The sequence below is a fragment of the Idiotropiscis lumnitzeri genome, chromosome 6 (genome assembly GCF_059441095.1).
Source record: "Idiotropiscis lumnitzeri isolate Australia: NSW breed Sydney's pygmy pipehorse chromosome 6, RoL_Ilum_1.0, whole genome shotgun sequence".
NCBI classification, from domain to species: Eukaryota; Metazoa; Chordata; class Actinopteri; order Syngnathiformes; family Syngnathidae; genus Idiotropiscis; species Idiotropiscis lumnitzeri.
In genome coordinates this window covers 18,451,064-18,473,458 of record NC_142396.1, presented here as the reverse complement: position 1 = coordinate 18,473,458, position 22,395 = coordinate 18,451,064, and the positions used below count along the sequence as shown (strand labels likewise).

At 39.5% G+C, this 22,395-nt stretch overlaps 1 protein-coding gene across 3 annotated transcripts in view; it reads right to left on the bottom strand.

Annotated features, from left to right (window-relative positions):
• Positions 1 to 22,395, bottom strand: part of LOC148335490 (guanine nucleotide-binding protein G(o) subunit alpha) — an 81,487-nt gene that overhangs the window by 5,146 nt on the left and 53,946 nt on the right. Inside the window, exons 4-8 of one of the 3 annotated variants that reach the window (XM_088299644.1) lie at positions 20,538 to 20,698; positions 12,053 to 12,181; positions 9,159 to 9,288; positions 2,554 to 2,707; positions 450 to 1,214 (exon numbers count right to left, since the gene is read on the bottom strand). In XM_088299644.1, the coding sequence (XP_088155770.1) occupies positions 1,027 to 1,214; positions 2,554 to 2,707; positions 9,159 to 9,288; positions 12,053 to 12,181; positions 20,538 to 20,698 (762 nt within the window). In that variant the 3' untranslated portion in view covers positions 450 to 1,026. Of the gene's footprint in view, positions 1 to 449; positions 1,215 to 2,553; positions 2,708 to 9,158; positions 9,289 to 12,052; positions 12,182 to 20,537; positions 20,699 to 22,395 lie in introns of those variants that run through there. The other 2 variants (XM_088299645.1, XM_088299643.1) reach the window with 2 other exon arrangements.

Sequence of the window (22,395 nt, the reverse complement as noted above, 5' to 3'; positions counted from 1 at the left end):
TCAGAACTCATGAGCACAAACACAAACACAGAGCAGGTTGATGAACAGCCTGAGACAGCTCGGTGTCTCTAATTGGGACGCGCCATAAACGAAAGTGGTAGGCATCATCTACCTGGTTCTAAAAATAGAAATTTGGATCTAAGCATGCAGGCTTATTTTCCCTCTCGCACCCATGGCTACTTTATTTTCTGTATGATAATTTTAATTGTAAAATTAAGAGGGGATTAAAGATAAACTATGCTGTAAGTGATGCATGTGTCTTACTGTCAAGTATTGTGGTCTCTTTAACTGAATATGTCACAGATGTTTTTCAACAGGCTGGGAATGAAGCATCAGTAGCAGAGCTCCAACCTGAGGGTTGACTTATTGGGGTGCCGTGGCAGACAATAAGGATAAAAAAAAAAAACAACCCATATGCATCAGCACACAATATGGCAGAAGAAGCCCAATAAAGCCAATTGTTCCACTGGAGCGCTCTCTGAGAAGTGTCAGGTTGAGTTAGGACACAGCATCTCAGGCTTTACTCTTAACTGGTTTTATGACGGCCCATGCAAGAATATAATGGCTCCCGTAAGTATCATGTGCAACAATAAAGTTGTTTTTTATCCAGTACAAAACATATATAGAAAAATAGAGAGGAAAAATGGAATAAATGTCAGATAGTGTATGTAGAGCCACGCCTGGGTTATTGCAATGTGCATGCTGCTGATTATCCATTCATAGCAGGGACATGGAAAAAGGCTACAAGATTTAACAAAGCACAAAATACTCAAGCAATCGCTGAATCGTACAGCCAACAAGTTTCTCTAATCTATTCAGACTCAATTTGAAGCAATATCTGCGAGTGTGAGAACATCATGAGGCAAGCTGATGATATCACAAGCAACCTTAAGGTTCCATCCACGCAGGCTGCCATGCTATTGATCACACTCACATTCACACCCAGAGCCAATTTGATGGCATTCGTGTATTTGGATTGAACCCAGAACCCGCTTAATATGAGGTGACCTCGAGGTCATGTCATCATCAGGCTAGGCCGGAGCGACGGAGGCTGTCAGCGATGATGACATCGGTGGCAGCGTTAAAGACAAACTGCATGTTGTCAGTGTCTGTTGCGCAGGTCACATGGGAGTAAACCTCCTTATTTGATGACTTGTTCATGCTGTTGAACTGAGACGTAATAAAGGCGATTCCGTCCACATATGTGTTTGGCCCTGTGGAGACAGAGAAGACAAAAATGTCATAATGGCATTTTTATAACCGTTGGAGTGGTGAAAGCTTTTTCAGGCTGTCCTTTTTTTTTTTTTTAAAAAACAAATTCTCTCAGCACTATTTGCTGAAAAACACAATCCGCCTGTTGCATTCTACTTATATGCTCGTATGATGCCTGCACCAAATACAAAAGGAGCGGTTCAATTCTAAAATTAGACCACAAGTATGTGTTATTTTGGGCACCACGGTCTTGGACTACTGCAAATGAACGAGAGCTCAAAGGTAGCAACGGTAATTCACAGCACGTATTGATTCATTTCACAAATCTACTGCATGCCCTGTGGTCCGCATCCATAATCGACCGTGACTCTCACTAAGGCAAGGGCTGGATTTGCAGCTTTTCACTTGTTAAAATGCTGTTAGATTGAGTCAGATGGTGGTGAGCGGAGTCATCTGCGGGCCAAGTGTCACAAACATATCTGGCTCTCAGTCATTGGCAGCACCGTGCCGTGTCTGTCTGCTTCAATTGCAACACCATCAGAACATGCACAGAGATGAAGACAGCAAACGGGACTGATTGGAATTTTAATCTTGCCTTTCTCACAGTCGTGCTGTTCGCGGCCCTTTCGACTCTGCATTCCCACAATCTTGCTTTTGACGTTTTCCCAATTACCCACATGCTCTCAATCTTTCTCACTTTCTATTGTTTTCCCGATTGTCTTCTCTCCCGTTGCATCTCTTCAACATGAGCCTGTCAGCTGCTCTCTATTCATCACAGGCATTCACAGCCAGTGTTGAGTAAAACATATAGTCATATATTGGGGGTGCAACGATGCGTGCATCTGTATGTAAATAATTAATTAATTGTTAATTTGGCATTGTGCTCTAGTTATACAAGTAATATGTATCACACTGATCTCAATGGCATAGTAGTTATACAATGCAAAGCAATTTATATTGAGAAATATATGTTTGAATACTGAGAATGTATTGGTATTGCGTCTGGACAGTGACATTTAAGCCGGGGCAAATACAGAAGTTGGCTTGGGATGTAAACTGCTTCCCGTTTTGATGGTGCTGTGACTGTTGTGTTTTATGTGTTTATATTTTGGAATTAATAAGTCAGTGTTGCGTCTCAGAGCAGAACTGCAACACAAACCGTAGTGAATGATGACTTGATAACACGCCTGCAGTTTTAATTGAATAGATTTAGGAACTGATGAATCAGATACAACATTGTAATTCAAGTATGTCATTCAAAGTGAGAAATAGACTTAGTTTAAAATGACATGGAAGCGGACCCTAAAACGGAAATATTTTTGCTGCCCTATGTGGACGTACCGGTGTACTCAGGGAAGCAGATGGACAGTGGCGATTTGGTGATCTTGTGCTCAAAAATGTCCTTTTTGTTCAGGAAGAGGATGATGGAGGTGTCTTCAAACCACTTGCTGTTACTGATGGAATCAAACATCTTCAGAGACTCGTGCATGCGATTCTGCAGAGACATTAAACACTATTTAAATGGACTTTTCATGTAGAAAGGCAAACAAATCCAAAATGTCCAGAAAATGACAATATGTGCATGCAGGTGGAACAAACACAAAAAAAACAGGAAAACAGTGCAAAGTAAATTACGTGATTATGTAATTAACGTGTGATAATCAAAGCCATGCATTGTTAGCGTTTTATCCTTGAGTCACTGCCCAGTGTAATTGTATGAGGCCGTAGCTCACCACTTCTGGGTTTTTTTTTCTATGATGGCAGCACATTTGAAAATGAGTTGAATGAAAATGCCCAATGTTTGATTAAATTGGTTAAATACATGCTAGAATAATAACATGGCATAGTTCTAAATTCGAGAAACTGTTAAATTAGCAAAAGGGAAAAAATGAATTAAAATACTGAGCTATAATAACTATTTATCAACAGGTAAAATAAAAACAACTCATTCAAATATTTCATGTAATTGGAAGACACAAATAATAAAGAGCATTTCATTGTCATGAATTAAAAACTTTATGTGTATGCGGGCAGGTCAAGGGCAGTGGACAAAGAGCATGCAATAAACGCACAAATGCAAGGAAATAATGCTAAGCTCATTTGCTTTTCCAAAAGGCTCATACCTGTTGGTGGGCGGAGCATCTGTGGAACATCTGACTGCTGATTGCTTAGACAGGACAGCCAAGGGTGAGAGTGACAGGTGAAGTGGAAGGTACCAAAGATGCTGCGAGGTGGAGATTAAAGCAGGAAGCGAAAATACAAGGGACACACTTCCCCGGAACACAGCGTTATCCACACACTCGCTCACACACACACACGCACACACCCCACGTATACATCGAACAGTGAAAAGAGGCAGGAAACCAGTTCGCCCCAAAGCAGCTGTCACATCGAAGGACAGCAAGAATGCCTGTGAATGTGTGTGCCTGCTCATAAAAGTGAGAAAGTTGTCTTCAAACAGCAACAAGAGAACCAAGAGAAGAAAATTGGGGTGTGTGTGCGTGTGTGTCCAAAGGCGGACTATAAACATATCGCACATCCAACCCAGAGCAAAATAATTGAAACCTTTTTTCCAAAATGGAAAATGTCAAATCTATTTTTAAGCCTTTTACAGATTGATGCCAACAAAATGTAAGTATAAAAATATCACGGTACCCCCAATGATGGCGCTACACCATGGCAAGGTGAAAAAGTACCAGAACCCCGGCAGAAATCTGTGTAGCCTCAGTTTAGAGCATTTCACTTGATACTATAAAACATATTCATAAATTACTCTCTCAGACTCCCCTTGTCTCGGGCCAAGTCCCCGTTTTACTCTGGGAGGAAAAAAAAAATCCATCGCCAGTGTACTGTACTTATTTGTTGCAAGTGAATGCAAAAGGAGGAATAATGTGGTCAATCTAAATTACAAATGGTCAGAAAACTATCAAAATGATGCGTGTAGGGGTTAATATTGGCTCACTTCGTAATTCTTTCAATTTTGAACGTGACAACACCGAGCATTCGGAATACTAAAATTGAATACAGTTAAATTCTTAAATAATATGCATTTAGAGCAAAGACATTTTAAACGCATTTCTTTGCGCGGCAGCAACCAGCATCGCTTGCCAAAAGTCAGTCGGAATAGGCTTTAGTTAACCAACGACCTTAATGGGGACAAATGGTATAGAAAATTGAAGGGCGGATCGATTGCATGCATCAAAGCACATTTCTGTTGTTTTAGCTCCAGTTGATTGATTTTCTTTTGAAACACTATCCTGCAAATGTAGATACATTTTTACAACTATTTATAAATGCTCCCATTCCACAGGATAGGGCTGCTCTAAATGTTAGCAGCACAACTTTGCACTGTGGGGAAGTGAAACAGTCATCTTCCCTTTCATATGCTGTGCTTCACCCAAAGGAGAAGAGCAACTTCTTTCTGCGACTACAGAGATCCTACTTTGGATGTACTTCAAAAAAGAAACCAAGTTAAAGTAAAAGATCACGTTCGTGGGACCTCAAATATCTTTGACTCTCCTAGTTTGGTGATGTTGTGTTTATCCCACTGGGGAATTGCTTTGTTCCTTTCTTTACTCCCGAAATACGATGCATGTGATGGATGTGTCTGGTCAATAAGAAAGTAGAGCAGAGCTTCCCACTTCATTTCCTCATGTTGTCGTGATAAATTCACACGAGTGTTTGTTCTTTAATAATTACACCTCTTTGATCAGCAGCACACTGTCTCATTAAAGCAGACCGTGCCATACGTCAGTCTCATGGGGAAGCACATGCTTAATTAAAGCATCGGTGGTGCAGCACTGCAGACGGAGCTGCAGAGGTGAGTTTACTGGGAATTGAAACAAATCGTCCCTGTGTGGTTGTTTTTCCATTACTGGAATATTTGCGCTCTCAAATCCCGTTGTACACAGAGTATAATAACAATAAAGTGCATTCTGATTCTGATTTCATTGTGATTCTGACAAGAAGTTAGCGCCTGATCTTACGTTGGAGGATGGTAGGGACCTTTGCGAATATTGTGGCAGATCGCCCGCACATTGTCATCCATCAAACATGATCACAGTCGTGTTAAAAATAGCACAGCGGTTGACATCTGCACAGCTGACACATCATCACAGTAGGGGAGACTCTGCGGCGCTCCCAACTCACAAAGAGGCACGAAGACATCTGCGTAAATAGAGCAGCGACCGAGCACCAATTCTCAGAGGATACACTTCAAGCCTATAAATATCGACCAGCATGCATCATATTCAAATGAGACTCTTTGTTTTAGGTCACATGACATCAGCTTCTCAAGCGCACTACAGTATGTCGTCAATCTTCCCCTCTGTCCACATTTACATGCACCAAACAATAACATAGGAACCATTTTTACATGCTCGGGCATAAGCATGCCATGGCATCAAAAAAGCAAAAAATGTTGAAATACAGTTACAGTATATTATATTCATCCCGGGGCGGGCTGGCAATGGGGTAATTCGGGACATCTCCCAAATGGCCGGTCCTCACATGCAGTTTTTTTTTTTTTTTTTTTTTTCCACATGCGCCGCTGTCACAGACTGCACAGTTGTGGAGTAATCAAAGCATACTCAGAAAAGAGAGTTTTTCAAAATGAATGGACCGACTTGTACTTTTCTATTCTTCCAGCAGACAGATCAAAGCTGTTGTGTCACATGTGTTGCGAGATGTTGGCTTTATGACATTAAGCAGCACTTCCAAAGCAAAGACATCATATCCTAAGACCAAACATCCAATGAACCCGATGACCAGAATTCGCAAGCATTTTGCAACCTTTCGGTGTGAAAGAAAGGCCTCAGTGCAGCTGCACATCACTCAACGGTAAACGAATTAAACTTGAAATCTGCATCTACTTGTTTTGTTTTTTTATTCAAAAGTTAGACTTAATTTTACTTTCCTGTTCTGCGTTACTGTACTTGAAATTTAGACTTGAGATGCTGCGTTACTTCAAATGTTTGCCAAACTTTCCTTTTTGAGTTGCAGACATCAAAATACAATTCATCGTGAAATGTAGGCCTGGCATGTGTGTTCTATTTAATAAATATGCGAATTATTGCTTCTTCTGGTATTCTTTGTATTTTCACAAAAACATTCATGATTAATTGCGATTAATCACATTTTTCAACTAATATATTTTGCGACGCTTGTAACAGATATTTACTTAACTAATATCTTGGAATTGATGCAAAATCACCAAATATGACGTACATTTAATTCAAAGACTGTTCTAATAACTTTCTTAAATATACTCAAATGGAGACATCTTTACAGGCATTTTTCTTCGAAACATGTCTCAAAACTGCCCACAAGCGCCACACTCCAGCAGTGTTGGTTAAACACAGTGTTTTGTTCTGAGACGTGCTAATGATGTACAGTTAAGATGGCACAATATTGACATGTATGTAAATTATTTTTTAAGTATCAAACGGAGTTAACCGAGTTAAAAAATTTTGGATTAATCACCTGAGTTAACGCTTTAATTTTGACAGCCTTAATTTAAATGTGTACTATTAAAGGCTTTAATGTGTGTTTATACTCTGCTGTCGCACGCAAGGGGGCCTCTATAGCTTCAGATTAAAATTTTTTATACCGCGTGTCCTCATTAGGGTTGTGTGTAACTGTAGTCTATACCCTCAAACTTTAGTCAATAAGTGTGGAGTATTTGCCGTTGAACCACAGGCAAACCTAAAAAGTAACAGAACTTTTACCGCTGAACTTAATTTGACTTTTTTGAAACTTTTGAATGCACATGTCCAACTATTCAGTGTTTCTGTACTTTTGGTACAACTTGCTGTTCTCTAACAAGGTGCTGAGTTCACTTGGATATCCCAAACTTTTTGTGAGTAGTGGACATATGGATACAGTTAACTGCGGAAAATGTGCACAAACATGGGAAAAACATGCAAATTCCACACACAGATGTTCTAATCGTGATTTAAACCACAATGAGGAACACGTGTAAACCAGTATCCAACTGGGATGTACTCATAAATTGTCTTCAATTCTTAAACAGTAATCCATTGTGGTTGTCATCATCCAATAGTTATTGGCCTGATCTTAGCTGCTACATTCTAGCTTGTCAAGCAGATAAATAATGTATCAAGAAATCCATTTCAGTATGTCAATGTGATTTAAATGCAGTACATACTCTGATTTTTGGGCCTCAGAGGTAGAGCACAGTTTTCAAGTGTTTTGTATAACAAACTATTCAAGCTACTTTGAATATAACCTTGACTGGAGTCTGAAAAGATTGATTTCATTACAATTTCTTGCCTAATCATATAATGACAAATACACAATATACAAAATAAGATATAATAAAAAGGTCCATGGGATTTCGCTTTTAAAAACATCACCAAAGTCACAAAGTCATGAAAGGACGGCACAATATTGGAAAAAAAAATGTAATATGCAATATGGTAGTTGAATAGAGCGATGAAATGTAACCCCCCAAAAAAGTCATTTTTATTATATAATGAACAAATGACATTTTTTTTCATTGCAGCAAAATAAGCAAGCTATTCTGAGATAATTATTTCAATTACGATAGGTAATGTTCAACATTTTTTACAAGTTTGTGTCTGACTGGTCCAATTCAGATAAAAGCATATAATCGATAAGAAACTACCGAATTTCCCGGACTATAAACCGCAGCAATGCCCAGAAAAAACAAAAACAAACAAACAAAAAAAAAACACAATATGCAAACCGCACCAGGGTATAAGCCGCAGTTTTCTATGTTGAAAAAAATTAGTTTTTCACTGCATGTACTGAACGATTTTGTACTGTGAAAACACAAAGTTACATAAACAGTTTGTTAAAACAGTGCCTTTTAACACGGCAACAACTTGCTAATCAAAACGGAACAGACCCAAGAGAAAAAAACATTCAAGATTTATTTCGCATGTTTTCTGCACTACAGAGCGCCCCTACCGCTGAAAGAAAAATCCACAGAAAAGCCGCACCCGTGTATTAGCCGCACGCTTCAAAATCTTGGAAAAAAGTAGCGGCTCATAGTCCGGAAAATACGGTACTTACATGTCTTTGATTCTTTGATCTTCTGCGATTGCATTTTGCATGGGGCAATATCGCAATATCGATATTTTTACACAACATTGTGCACCCCCTTGTGGTTGTTAGTCTTGAGTCACCATTTACCGATTATTGATGGAAGTGTAATGCAGGCCTCAAAACCCTTTTTGATGTTATTAATTTATTTATTTAACTGTCTCGGTTGTATTATGTCTGACTTTTACTTTATGTATTGTGCAGCTTTTTGTAGGGAGCTGTGGATGTTGATTTAAAGTGTTCAATAAATAAAGTTGTGTTGAGATTCCTAGAGCCTCTCCGATCTGACTTGAGGCGGCGTGCACCCTGGAATGGTTGCCACTGAATCACAGGGCTTATGCAAAGATATCTGACATCACATCTCAGTTAGTTTGACCTACATATCGTCGCTGTCCAGTAAAAAACACTTAGGTTCATTTTTTTTCATTTTTACGTAAATGGGGTATCTGCATTACAGACATCCCATTAATGTTTAAAGAAAAATACAAAATTGGACATAAGTGGTTTACACAAGGTAGTGATGACATATTGACTTAGACTACTGTGCTGTGCCGTAATCGGTGTTTTGTTTGCGTAGTTGCTGTGTATAGGTCATTGATAAATGCATTTCAATCAAGTCCGCTCAATGGCAGGATGGATCCCATCTGTTGGATTTTACTGCAGTTGCACTGTCATATATTCAATTCAAATCTCCCCCACCAACACAAACATTTTTGTGGTCCCACTCGGCTCTGAACATATACTCTAAGTATAGTGTCAAGTGGACCACATCTCAGAAAAAAAATGTGACTGGGTCACTTGAACCCTGTAGTGTAAATCAGTAAGAAAAGCAAGACAATTAGGTGAGCAAGTATCCTTACCGTGGTCTCGTCCTCGTGCAACACCTGGTCATATCCACTGAGCGCGACGCAGAAAATGATGGCAGTGACATCCTCAAAACAATGGATCCACTTCTTCCTCTCTGACCTCTGACCTCCAACATCAAACAGCCTGACAGATGGAAAGTACAGATCATTTCCATGTTTACAGACAAGCCTTAAAAACATCATCAGGCTCAGGTAATGGTCACTTTTCATAATAGAAAGATCTGACAGCTTTGCTATACGCCGGATTCAATCAAATACTGGAAAGGGGATTTTATTTAATTAACCTCATAGAAGACCATGTTTATGCAAATTGAGATAGGATTAACACATGTTATTATTTAATTGAAGCAGCACGTTGTAATAGCTCTTCGTTTGCCCCACCGTTCTGAGGGCCGAGTTTTGAATCTTAATGTGTGGAGTTTGCATGATCTCCCCGTGTTTGCACATTTTATCCCCAGATGCTCCCAGCTTGTATGTTAGGTGAATTGAAGACTCAAAAGTGGCTGAAATTGTGAATGCGAGTGAGATTGCTTGTTTGTCCTGAAATTGACTAGATATGACACATGGCTCATGATTGTCGTGTATGTGTAACTCCTTCAGATTGGCACTTTCTATTTTTGCTTCCTTTTATATTTGGCTCGCATCAATATAGCAGCGCAATTGGAATCTGAACCAATTTTTCACAATTTAAGTGTCATGACGTTCACGTACGATCGAAGCACGTCCTTGAACAGCTCGAGTGAGATATAAGATTATAATTTTGCTCCTAAAGCAATAGCAGGCACTTGCTCCTTTTTTTGTTTTTAGTTGTTTTTTGTGTGGTACTTGGTATTTTTTGACTGATGAGGGGGGAAAAGGAGATGTCTATTTTAAGCAAGGCATTATTTTAAATTCAACAAATCTAATTAACCGAGGCTTTGCTTGGTTTTGAAAAAACCTATAACAGTTGGCTGCCATACTTATGGCTCTTTTTTCATTTTTTTTTAAACTGGTTTAGTTAGAGTCAAGTGGAACCTCACACTTTAATGTGCAGCATAACTGTGAAAGTAATTCTGATAACTTATAGGGAACGTCTAATAGAGAATTCCGGCTATTCTCTTTGTCAAACCACTCCACCACCTCAGCTTGAGCCATTCAGCATCGACTGTAACACTCAAGTTCCACTTAAGATATTTCACATTCCTGTCTCGCTTCTGAATCTTGAGACAATAATGGAATGTGAGCTGTATAAGGCAGTATATTACCTGAAGTCTAATTCGGGAAGGATCACTCCCATTTATTTTATGCTTCAAGTCCAGTTGTAAGTGTCCTCCATGAGAGGAAGTGAATGCAAGCAGGTTGTATATCACATGAGTGGAATGATAGAAAGGCTGATGGGTTCCAGATCAGTCCAGTAATCCAGAGGCTGCCCATTCAGCGGGATAGTGCCACGTAATAGCAACTGAGTCGGAACTATTTAAGCATCTCAACAGAACATGCTCAGTACAGGATTCAATTAATTTTATTGCTTAAATATTAACTCATTAACGACCAGCCGAGTAAATAAAATGGATCCTTGACGTCAACGGCAGTAAATGAGTTAAAAGTTCATATTCCAAGTGAGCGTTTCAATCTAACAACAATTTGTGTAATAGGTGTAAACAGAGAGCACATTCATCCCATATTAGCCTGTGCTATGTTGAAGTACACTTTGTGGCCACAACATTCGAAACAGCTGCCTTTAATTAATCAGATCTGATACAACAGTTGTATTACATAGTGAGTGTTTCCAAAGGTTTTAATGCTCAATTTGGATTTGACATACTTTCAGAGCTTTCTCAAGATTGTTCCATACTTTCACACCACTTACAGAAACAGATCTTTTATTTTAGTCCTGAATTTGATTCTGTCCAAATTTTCTGGATTGTCTTTTCTTAAAGGAATTATCTAGCCTAACAAGCTCAGTTTATATTTATTTTTTGATCAGGAAACTGAAATTAGTTTTCATTTTCTTCTTAGGACATTAATTGTGGCGAAATAAGTGACGACTTGAAAACTCTTAATGAGGGAATGTGGCCACGCCCCCCCCCACTCTCTCCATGTTTCTGTGGAAGTCACTCAATTGACCGATCACAAACTCTCCATTGGATATCATTGTACTTTCATTGATTATAATGAATATCCTAAAACGCTGATCAATTGGCACCAACATTTGTGTGGACATCCCTACCAATGACCACTTCAACATATCTGGCCCCAGTTTTTCAACTGGCAGTGGTTACTTCGTCCATGAATTTCATGAACGCTAATCCTGTTGACTGGTTGTTTTAAAACTGTACTGATTATTGCTTAAGATATTATGTTTTTTCAGTAAAGCTCTCTCATCTGATCACAAATCATTTCTCAAGGATTTTAGAAAATTGTGTAAGCAAATATATTTGTTTATACACTATGCTGTGTTCAGTTCAGTCGGAAATTTTTCATTCGTGAGAATTTAAAAATATAGATTTGTCTCCCGCCTGCCTTGAACATAGTCAATAAAATTTTTTATCAAGATGTTCCTTATGTGACAAATCAATGAGGAAAGTAATTTAAGTTTGATCTGAAAGTTTTGATCATTAAAGAGTGGACTCAGCAAGTCTTCAAGTTTCTCCCATGCATTTGAGCATTCGATTGTGCAATGTGTGCGGCTTCTGGATATATTCTGCACACCGAGAGTACCCGTAGATGCACACATGTAAGAAATAGGCAAACTGAATTTGAAAATGAAAGCGGTATATTATTTTTAGAGGCTACTATTACAATCAAGACATTTAACGGCAGTATTAGCAGAGTTGCAGGGAATATGCCATAAAGTCGCTCTGTTTGTGTGTGCATTGAGTCACGATTCAAGTCAATTGTATTCATACCTGAAGTGGAGGTTTTTGAAGGTAAAGTGTGTCTCCACAATGCCTGTAGTCTTCACCCGGGTCCTCAGAATGTCCTGCTCTGTTGGCTGGTAGTCGGCAGCACCGATCCGATCTAGGCTGTCTAGGTAGCTGCACAATAAAGGACATACATATTGTTAACGAGCAGTCTTTATCTACTTAACCGTGTATTGAAATAAGATAGTTATCACAAATATGAAAATTAGTTTTACAAAACACACTGAAATATTCACAAAAGCAATATTTCACTAATCCAAAGGCTCAGATTCAGGGACGCAAAAATATTACATGACGAGAAGAGAACGAAATCAAACTACGGAATGACTGCGCTTACACGAAGACATCCGCTACTGAGAATCTGTGGATGGTTAAATGGTACTGCAATAATTAATGTTTAATGTGGTGGCAATTATTCAGCTGCAATAACATACTTTTGTAACTCAACTATAGCGGTAGAGCACAAAACCTCACCATCCAAACAATGAAAAATTAACTACTTGGCGGTCTGATGTTTTCTGCCGTGAAATTCTGTTCAATACTTCAGAAAGGTAATAAATACCATGATATAATACAACGATATGAATAATGTAATAGCATCGGTATCAATAAAATCCATCCCATTCTTCCTACAAATTGTCATTGCTGACAGATGAAGTTCTTCGCCTCTGGAGTTTCCAATTCAGAAATATTTACGGTGTCATTGCTCTGAGCTGACAGATAGTTACGCAGGAAGATGGACGAGTTGCGACGACAACAAGGGAATAAAGCCATCTGCATGCATCTTGTGTAAGAAGTCTATAAATGTGTTTCAAAATGACGCTGTGTCTTCAGCAGCATTTGATGGATGCTGACCTACCTCGCTAAGAATGAAAGAACAAGATAAAGGATGGAGAATCGGTGATTCATGCGTGCACATACACACACGTACACACAAATCCACGCATGCACACACACACAGCGAGTTTCAGGTCGATTGATTACATGGACAGGAATAATGGTTGGATTATATGCATTGAAGCATGATGATAATATCAGACAATATGGGGGAATGCCATAAATGTTAATATTCCTTTGAGATGGGATGGAGATTTCATTTTGAACCCACGCTGACTCATATCACTAATTAAGAGCACACTTAGTTTTCCCCTAAAATAGCCTAACTGATGAAGGACAATAAAATGTTTGTTAACATAACACGCAAACATCTGGTGTGACACACACGGAATATATAACCCGGTACTTCTCAACTCTGCTCCTTGTTTGTCATGTTTGAAGATAAAGATAACTAGAAACACATATCCATTGCTTTTTCAGACAGCAATTTAGCATCTCCACCGTGCTCTGCACAATTTATTCTCCAATATAAAGAAATACAATAAATGGTGCTGGTTGGAACAGCTCCTTCAACATTTCATTTAAAAAGGTAGTTATTCATGTACTGCACCTCAAAGTGTGTCCAAGATGGATAAAATGTGTGGTTTGAAGTTGCGTCCTCAAGCAAACTGGAATTTATGACCTTCGGCGTGGGAGGACAGTGCGATATGTCCTCCGAAGGTGTCACACATGGCAATGCAATTTCAATCAACAGGCAGCCAGATGAAATGCTTTGCTGTGAAGTGATAATGATTTACGTGTGTGTGTACGTGTATGTGCCAAACTGGAATCATCATCCTCAAAATATTCTGTTCTTGAATACACGATACAGAGCTCTTGTTTTCAACATCTTACAGTTCTGTTGGTGAGTATGGAGGCAGTTTTAAGAATGCACCCTCTAATGGGGTCAAAGGGGAAGAGGGAGGCAGAAAGATCGGCTCGATATGCAGGTGAGAGCCATGCAATCAAGCGGGGGGGCTGAAGCCTGAAGACCTCAACACATCAATCCGCTATCGGAAAGTCGGTACACGTCCATTTGGTGGAGCACGGCACGTCGTAAATTCTGAGCCGTTGTTGAGGGCGACTGGCGGGCGTGTTCGGCCGATTCAACATGCACAATCGGGTCGGGCTGTCGGGTTAAATGAGCACCATGATTGGCTGTTAGCAGGGAATCAGTGCCGATTTGTAGGCTGACGCGACAGTTGGCCGACGTTGGATTGGTGTGGAGAGGCCTTAAGACTGCTGACAGGGCGGACGGATGGCTACACCTCAGATTGGTCGCCAGTAAATCACAGGGCATATACAGAGACAGAAAACCATTTATGCTCACATTCACACCCAGGTTCACTGAGCAGCGATTGACCCTTTGTGTCAAAGTCATGTGTGTACCACGTACTGTGTATATATTGAAAAGCAATATCGATCATCATTTTTTTTTATGCAAGGCACTTTGTAGTTACAGCTTCCCTGAAAGTTGAAACCAAATAAATGTTTTATCATCTCATCATATTATAAACTATACACAGCACATTGGATTACTACTTTTGAAATGAAAAGACAAAGGTAATAGTCATAGTAGAATTACTGCAAAAAGGTTTGCAAAAAAGATTGAAAAATCTCAACATTAGAAATGTTGTGGTAAAGATTTTAGCAAGGGATCATGAAAATTGACACGCATGAATTCATTTCGTGGGCCACATTAAATAATGTGTCTGGCCGGATCTGGCCCCCGAGCCTTGAATTTAACACCTTTGATTTACAGTATTCTATAAGTAATACTACTACTACTAGTAATAATAATAATAATAATAATAATAATAATAATAATATACCGGAAATAGTGTTCTACATTATTACCAAATGCATGGGAAAATACCTAAATGAACGTGTTATTTTGTTTCATCCTTTTATGCTACAGATGAGATAATCCATTTGTAATCGCCTCCAACACCGCATTAGATGAAAAAACATCTTAAATAATGGTTTCACCTGAATCCATTTGAATCTCATCTCATCATTAATTTTGATATGACAGTCGTGCCTGTCTCTTATCAACACTGTCAGTTTGATTGGCGACGCACAATTATAAACAGATACAAATTGTGGCCTTCTACACTGAATTTTACCAACACTGTATATCATACAGCACATTTATTTGCATGATTGCACTTTTTGTTAACAATACATAATGATCCAGATATAAGAGATGCAACCGACATGAAAGTATTAATTGGAACACATTGTATTATTATTTTCTTTCACAAAATGTCAGTCACGGGGAATCTTGTTTCCTTGGCATCCCTTCTTCGATCTGATAAACATGATGGTAAGTGTTGTTCCACTATATGCACAAAAGAATTACGTAGTTGGCAAGAGAAGCAGCAAGGATCCGATAGATTCTAAAGGTAATGAACAGCACAATCCTCCATGCTTGAGTTGAAAAGAACTTCTGGCGTCACTATTGAATGTTTTTCAAATGAATTATTCCATCTATTAATTGAATAATTCTAATTCAGTTTGATTTTGCATTATAAAACATCTTCAGAAGAACCTGATGATTGATTTTACATCAATCAAAGAAACCAAATAGGATGGCCGAGTGGTCTAAGGCGCCGCGTTCAGGACCCAGTCTCCCCACGAGGCCTGCGTTCGAATCTCGAATTTCCCCATTGTGGGACTAATAAAGGCAATATTATTATTATTATTATTATTATTAGATTGCTGAATCAGCTCAAATTGATCTGCAAGAATAGCCATATCATACCGTCTTAGACTGTTAACACCATGATCATATTTACAAATGGAGCAAGGACGGTTCTATTGACTTCACTTCAATTCTCCTCACAAGTGAGAAATGAGTTCCACACATTGAAGGAAGCCTTAACCCCGCTGAGAGTCTTTGGGATGCGGAAGATTATATGCACAAGGCTGTGACCCAACCGTCTTCTGCATAACAACAATGAATGCAATAAATGAACACTGGATGAATGGGAGGATAAGTACGATGGATTCGGTTATCAAAATGTTTTGATGGTGTAAGTAATGAGAATAATAAATTAAGTGACTCTAATTCAAATTGCAAAGGATGATTGTTAGTTAAATAAGACACTTCACTTTCAAGAGCTCCTGCGGTCTGCATTCTTATCTCACTCCATCAAGACTATATAGAGAAATGATGCTATACGACACATATACACATATGTGCATTGTGGTAAATAGGTCAACATGCAACCGTTTCAGAAAGGGGCAGAGGAGGCTTCAGGCAGCGCTCTCAGAATACAACTTTCTGCTTTCGACAGTGCAACCTAACATACATTCCACATTTCCGGTATGCACACCATTTAGAAGTTAAAGCAGAACCTTTCTATTCGCCGAAACCTTTGGGAACTGGAAACATTGTTTAAAGCATGGAGGATGCAGCGGAGGTCGACAGAAGAGAACTAACCTGTGTTTGGATAGACTCACACACACACACACACACGCACACATACAGCGACTCCACAGGCCGGAACACAACAGGAAGCAGCCATCAATCTTTTATGTGACATTTAGCACACACGACTGGTGTGCATGTGTGCACACATAGATGATGCAAGCATGCTCACACAAATGCAGATGTTGTTTCAAATGATCTCTGGCCACATGGAACTGCTACATTGTCCATGATGAAACAAATGCTGTAAATGATCTCGCGATTTGACTAAGTGACTTTCACATGTGAGTATTATTAGACTTGGCTTCATCAGGTGCAGGTTTTCATATCAAGTCTGTTTTGCTTCACATCTCTGGCATCTCTTATTATGTGCTCTTGCCTATTGTCTGTACTTTTTTATGTGCCCCACACACTTGCTTTGTTTTAACCTCCAGATTCTTGTTCATTGATTTCATCGAGTGACCTTCGTTCCAGAGATTTGCCTGGTCTGATCATTTATGGATCTTCTTTGTAGGCATAGTCGCCCCTCTCTGTAAACAGAATATACGGCACATTATGTTCCCGCGAGGCTTCAAATGTCAATGATATGGCACAAAAGCGCCTGCTGGACCATTTTTGGCCAGGAGAGGGCACTCAAGAGCATCTAAGAATAAGACCCTCAAACTTGAGCAATGAAAGGAATAGGATGCATTTTGAGGATTTATTGGATGGCATCCCAAATGGAGAGGAGCTGCTGCAAGGTGAAAGCTTCCCGCAGCAGGAAGTGGGGCTCACCAGCCCTCTCCTAGAGAGCGGCGTTGGTATTTCTCAGCTACTTGAAACTCTCCCGTCGTCATTTTCCATACTGCTCCTCCTGTTTACAATCATGGGGACCTAGAGCATATTTTGCCGACTTTAGGCAAAGGAAAGTGCACCCTCCCTGGTCAATTACAAGGCTGATAGTGATTCACACTCTGTGACTGAGTGGGTATTGAACTCATGCGTTTTGCACCAACATCAGGCAAGTCCACCACTACACCGTCAGTGACTCCAGTTAAAACTGTATAGTCAATCATTACTTTGTTGTCAGCTTGTCATTTTCCACACGAGCAAACCTTCAAATGAAGGGGTCACTGGGACATGAGGCATTGCTTTGTGCTTAACAGTACACGGTTGAGCTTGAGCACCTCATGATCGTAAAGGGATTGGGCTCTGTTTCCAAAGTAGAACAAATAAATCATGAGCACAATAAAGTTTTGTATGGTGATGTAATGATAATATATGTGTTATAACATGTATTTACCCCAAACCTCATAACTTAAAGGCAGATGTGTCAAACCACTTGTCTGCCATATTGCCCCAAGCAAGAAATACTGGAAAAACAAAACTCGTCTATTTGACTACTTATGGTTCTTTGGTTGGATTAACTTCCCAGAAATAGTTACACAATCAGAATTAGCTAGCCCAAGTCGACGTAAATGCCACACACTTTGCTATGAGCCAAGAAAGCTCTGCCCTTTAGCTCAGCCAAAGAGCAAAGAAAGTTCATGAACTTGGCTGATGTCTTATTTTCTTACTCACTCAACTGTGTCAGAGTGATGATTTTCACATTTTTTCCATCAGCACAGATATCACAAGTCATTTCCCCCCTCATAAATCAACAACTATGTGAAACAGTCCAAACTGTCAGGAATCCAATTAAAAGGATGAGTACTCTATATGCTGCGTCAGTCACATTATGGTTGGAATCTTCTGTTTACTGCTCTCTGCTCATGACACGATAGAAGAAATACTCCCTCCATCATGCTCAGTCCATTTTTTCCTTCACGTCACAGCATGTAATTTCACAGGATCTATGGTGCACAGTTGAACAAGGACTACATGCACAAACATGGCACTTAATGTAAAAGGCTCCCCTCCCCCGCTTCATTTGTTGTCCTTTCTCCGGCTGTCTCCATCTCCACCCACACACAAGCACTCAGCATAAATCAGTCCCGCTACTGGTAATGGTAATTGACTGTGTGCAGTAATAGCTTGTGTATGATCACATTGAGGAAATTATAAATAATGGGTGGTGTGTGTTTGAGTGCGCGCTGCTTTTGCTTTTTATTTGGGTTACTTTTTATTTGTACTTGAAATTGTATTCAAAAAGAAAATGATTTTATCAGATGGACAATGTTTTAGCGAGGCCTGGACGAGACTACATATCGATTTCTTTTTATTAATTCATGTGTTAATTTTTTTGCTGGAGAAAATTTAAAACTTTAAAACTCAATGTGGCTGCCGCACAGATTTTCACAACCAGGAGCTTCCGTAGTTTCTAACCTCACCTGCTTGTTTCATAATTAGGTTGAAAAAGTTTTGAGATAGAAAACCATTTTTTTACACTTAGACCAGTATGTGTTTTATCTTATTAATGATTAATTAACTAATAGTGATGGCTAAGTGATACATTCTTCTCATAAAATGGAGAATGGTGTTAAGGATTCTTCCATAGTGTTTGATATGAAAAGCCACCATCTTGGCAAGACCAGTAAATCAATAAACAAGGCAACCAAACCACTTCAAGGCTTCAGCTAATGTGCTGTCGGCGGTCTCCGACATTGAACCTCTTATCCTCTTGTTTAAAACCATTTTTTGCTATCTGAGGAAGACGACACTAAGCTTACTAAAGCAATAAAAATGAACATTAGTCATGCATGACCTGTCTAGGTTGATTTTGATTTGGATTTAGTATTTGGTTTCATGTTTTCCCTATGTTCTATTTGTATATGTCTGTCTCGGTCGGTTGTTGGGTCCACCGGTCCCTTGTGTTAGCCAATAAGATCCCTGCAATCCTTTGTCTCTTGTCCAACGTGTCTGTATTTAGTTCCCTGCTTTCTTTCAGCCCTCATCAGTTCATTGTGAATGTCAAGTATTCTCTGTCCAAGTCATGTCAAGTTGCTGTTTGCACAACTAGTCCTTTTTTCCCTTGTGTGAGTTTGGGTTCTTTGATCGTTGTTGTTTTGGAACTCCTGATTACTTAGTTTATGATCCACCCTTCTCTCTCGTTTTGTCTTTTTGTTCCTTTAATTAAATACGTTTGTGTGTGCGCCGTTCTCGCCTCCCCGCTTTCCTGCATTTGGGTCCGTGAGTCATATTGGGATTCCTCAATAGAGAATAAACTGACCCTGTAAAGGATGAACTCTTGGACATGACCTCTCTGATGGACCCAAGGTTCTGCACAACCTACATTGACCCAGACAAGGTGGGCCACGTTAAAAACAACAACAACAAAAAAAAGCCATCAATGAATTACAGTTTTTCCCCACTGACAAAATCTTTGCATTGCCCGGTCCAGTTGTGCAGGTTGGACAAAGAAGAGAAAAGGCCTCAGCCAGACCCCAAGAGGAAAAAACACTACAAGAGAAGTTGTGGAACAAACTCTGAACAGCCAGAGACAGATGAAATACAGACTGAACTAGCAACCTACGCCAGATGGACCGTCAGACGGACAATGTCCGGACCTGGACCACTGTTCCACTTCAGTGGTGGCAAAGCCATGAGTGGAACTTTTCAAGGCTCTTTATCCTGACCAAGAAATACATTTCTAGCCTAGTGTCATGAGAGCCATCTAAGAGGGTTTTCAGTGTGTGTGTGTGTTGGGCGTGTTACATGCAGCAAGACATGCTTCAAGCGAGCAGCAGTCTTCACTGCCTAAAAATTATAGAGAACAAGCACAGACTCCAGGTCCTGCAAATCTGCCAAAATGTGATATTTATTGTGTTGAAGTGTGTGCGTGTGTTTATCTTTAAAAAAAAAAAAAAAGTTGAACAGAAGTTTTCCAGGAGGGAAATAGGGTCACTTCGGGTAAGTCTTTCATCACATAAATGCAAAACGTATTTTGACATTTTAATGTCATCTGTGCTTCATGTTTTCTTTAGTAGTAAAGGCAAAAAAGTACATATTTTTGGGGGGGGGGGAAATCCGAGATTTCATTTTCAGTCACAGAGAGGAACAGAGGAGCAGTTAACTGATGTATTATTATTATTATTTTCCCCAAAATTAATGTGCAGACAGCAAACTCATTATGTGGGATGGAGAAGGTGAATGAAACAACGCAGACTTTTGGAAATGATGCAAGAGCACAAACGTCTAGACACACGCACACACACACACACCCCCACACACACACGGACGTACTACTGCGCTGAATCGTTGAGCTGGTACTCCCGAGCCCGGCTGAAACATTCTTGGATCCCCGAGTCGGACCAGAGACGCATCATGGAGGAAAGCAGCTCGCTGGAGTAAGGCTCTGTGTCCTCCATACGACTAACTACGTCACACACCATCTTGGCATCCGCCTAAAGAGAGACAAAGGAGAGAGGAAACAATGTCATGTAAAAGACTCACCACAAGATCAGAGTGTGCCAGCATTACTCAACATAAATTTTGTCAAAATGTCACAGTTGGTCTAAAACAGACTACCTCTTTCAGTAGAATAAGTTAGAGTAAAATAAGTAAGTACTGATAATCTATTGGAGAAAAAGCCAACTAATAGGAGACTTGGTGGGTGTTGAATATGTCAGGTTCCGATGTAACTGTAAAACTCAAAAGATTTCTGCTGTGTTGGTGATTATTACCACAAGAATTTCTGAGTAAATTTCTGTGTTTTTCGGTAGCAGTCTCCTTTAGTGCAATTAGCTGATGTGGTATTTCATAAAAATGCCCACAAACATTTGTTACAATGATGGTTTATGCCAAATCAATTTGTACAAGGTCTTCAAAAAAGTACGGTCATGAAAAGCGTTCGTCTTTGGAAGTACAATAGAACAAAAACTTGTTCCTGTTTGTGAATGAGGGCCAATGTTCTTTTAGGAAGTTTAATAATTTAACTTTCGCGCTATGAACTTTGCGCTGTATCCTGCCAAAATTTCTTTGGTCTCTTGAAGGACAGGTCACAATGGGATGTCATCAGTTGTCTCTTCGTAATTATAGCAGGTTTAGTCTTTGTCAAATTTCTACCGACCTTTTTGACGTGGCCACAACAAAAACAAACAAGCCGCCTCCCCCTTTTCTTCCTCAGTGGCCTCTCGAATTTTTAAAGTTGAAGTACATCTTTGATGTAAGACAATGCTTATTAAAAATTGAAAAGTTTCTTCTGTGCAGTCTTGCCTTGTCATTACTGCTGAAAAACCAGTTCTGTTCTAATTATACTCACTGCTTGTACCTCACCCTCTTGTTTCCTCTGCTATATAAATAAAAACCCCTCACCTCCCAGTGTCTAACTCACAATCCACCTTTATTCCTTTATCTTCACTCAATCATGAACAACATCTTTGCTATCACTGTGACAGCCATCTGCATGCATCGCTGTTTGTTCTAATTTCTTGTGTCATTTTTTTCCTTCAGATTGCAAGCCCCTTACGTTAGCTTTCCGCTTTCTTCACATTTCTTTCAGGTCTAATATGCTGCATTTCGATTGCCACTTCACTTCGCCCCTCGCTCAGTTGGCGATACTTTTGTTTTATGCAACTGTACGGTACTTGATACACTTCAGCCACTGCCGTATGGATATAAACAAAATTCAACCCCCAAAAGTATGAGCACTGTAGTTGTGGAATTGACTCACCGGTTTGTAGTACACACACACACACACCTCTATTGAGACATTGAATAGACAGTCATGATCATCATCGTCATTATCATCATCATTCTGCCTCTCACATCCACTGCATCCAGCATTCATGGTAAGGGCTACAGCAATTTTGCCAAACTGACATCCCAAAGCAACAGTAAAGAATAATGATTGTCGTGATGTCTCATTCTTTGTTGTGAAATGAAAATGAAAATGAAAGTGAAATACTGGACACCTTAAAAAATTGCTCCTAGTCTGTTTAAATTATATTGTTGTATCATTCAAGATAATCTCCACAAACAACAAAGACATTTGTATTCAAGTGTCTTCTGCCTAAACTTCGACAGCGACATGGTCAGAAGGTAAAGAAACCAAGCGAATGAATGTAGATTCAAAACATGGAACATACCTCATCTGTATCAC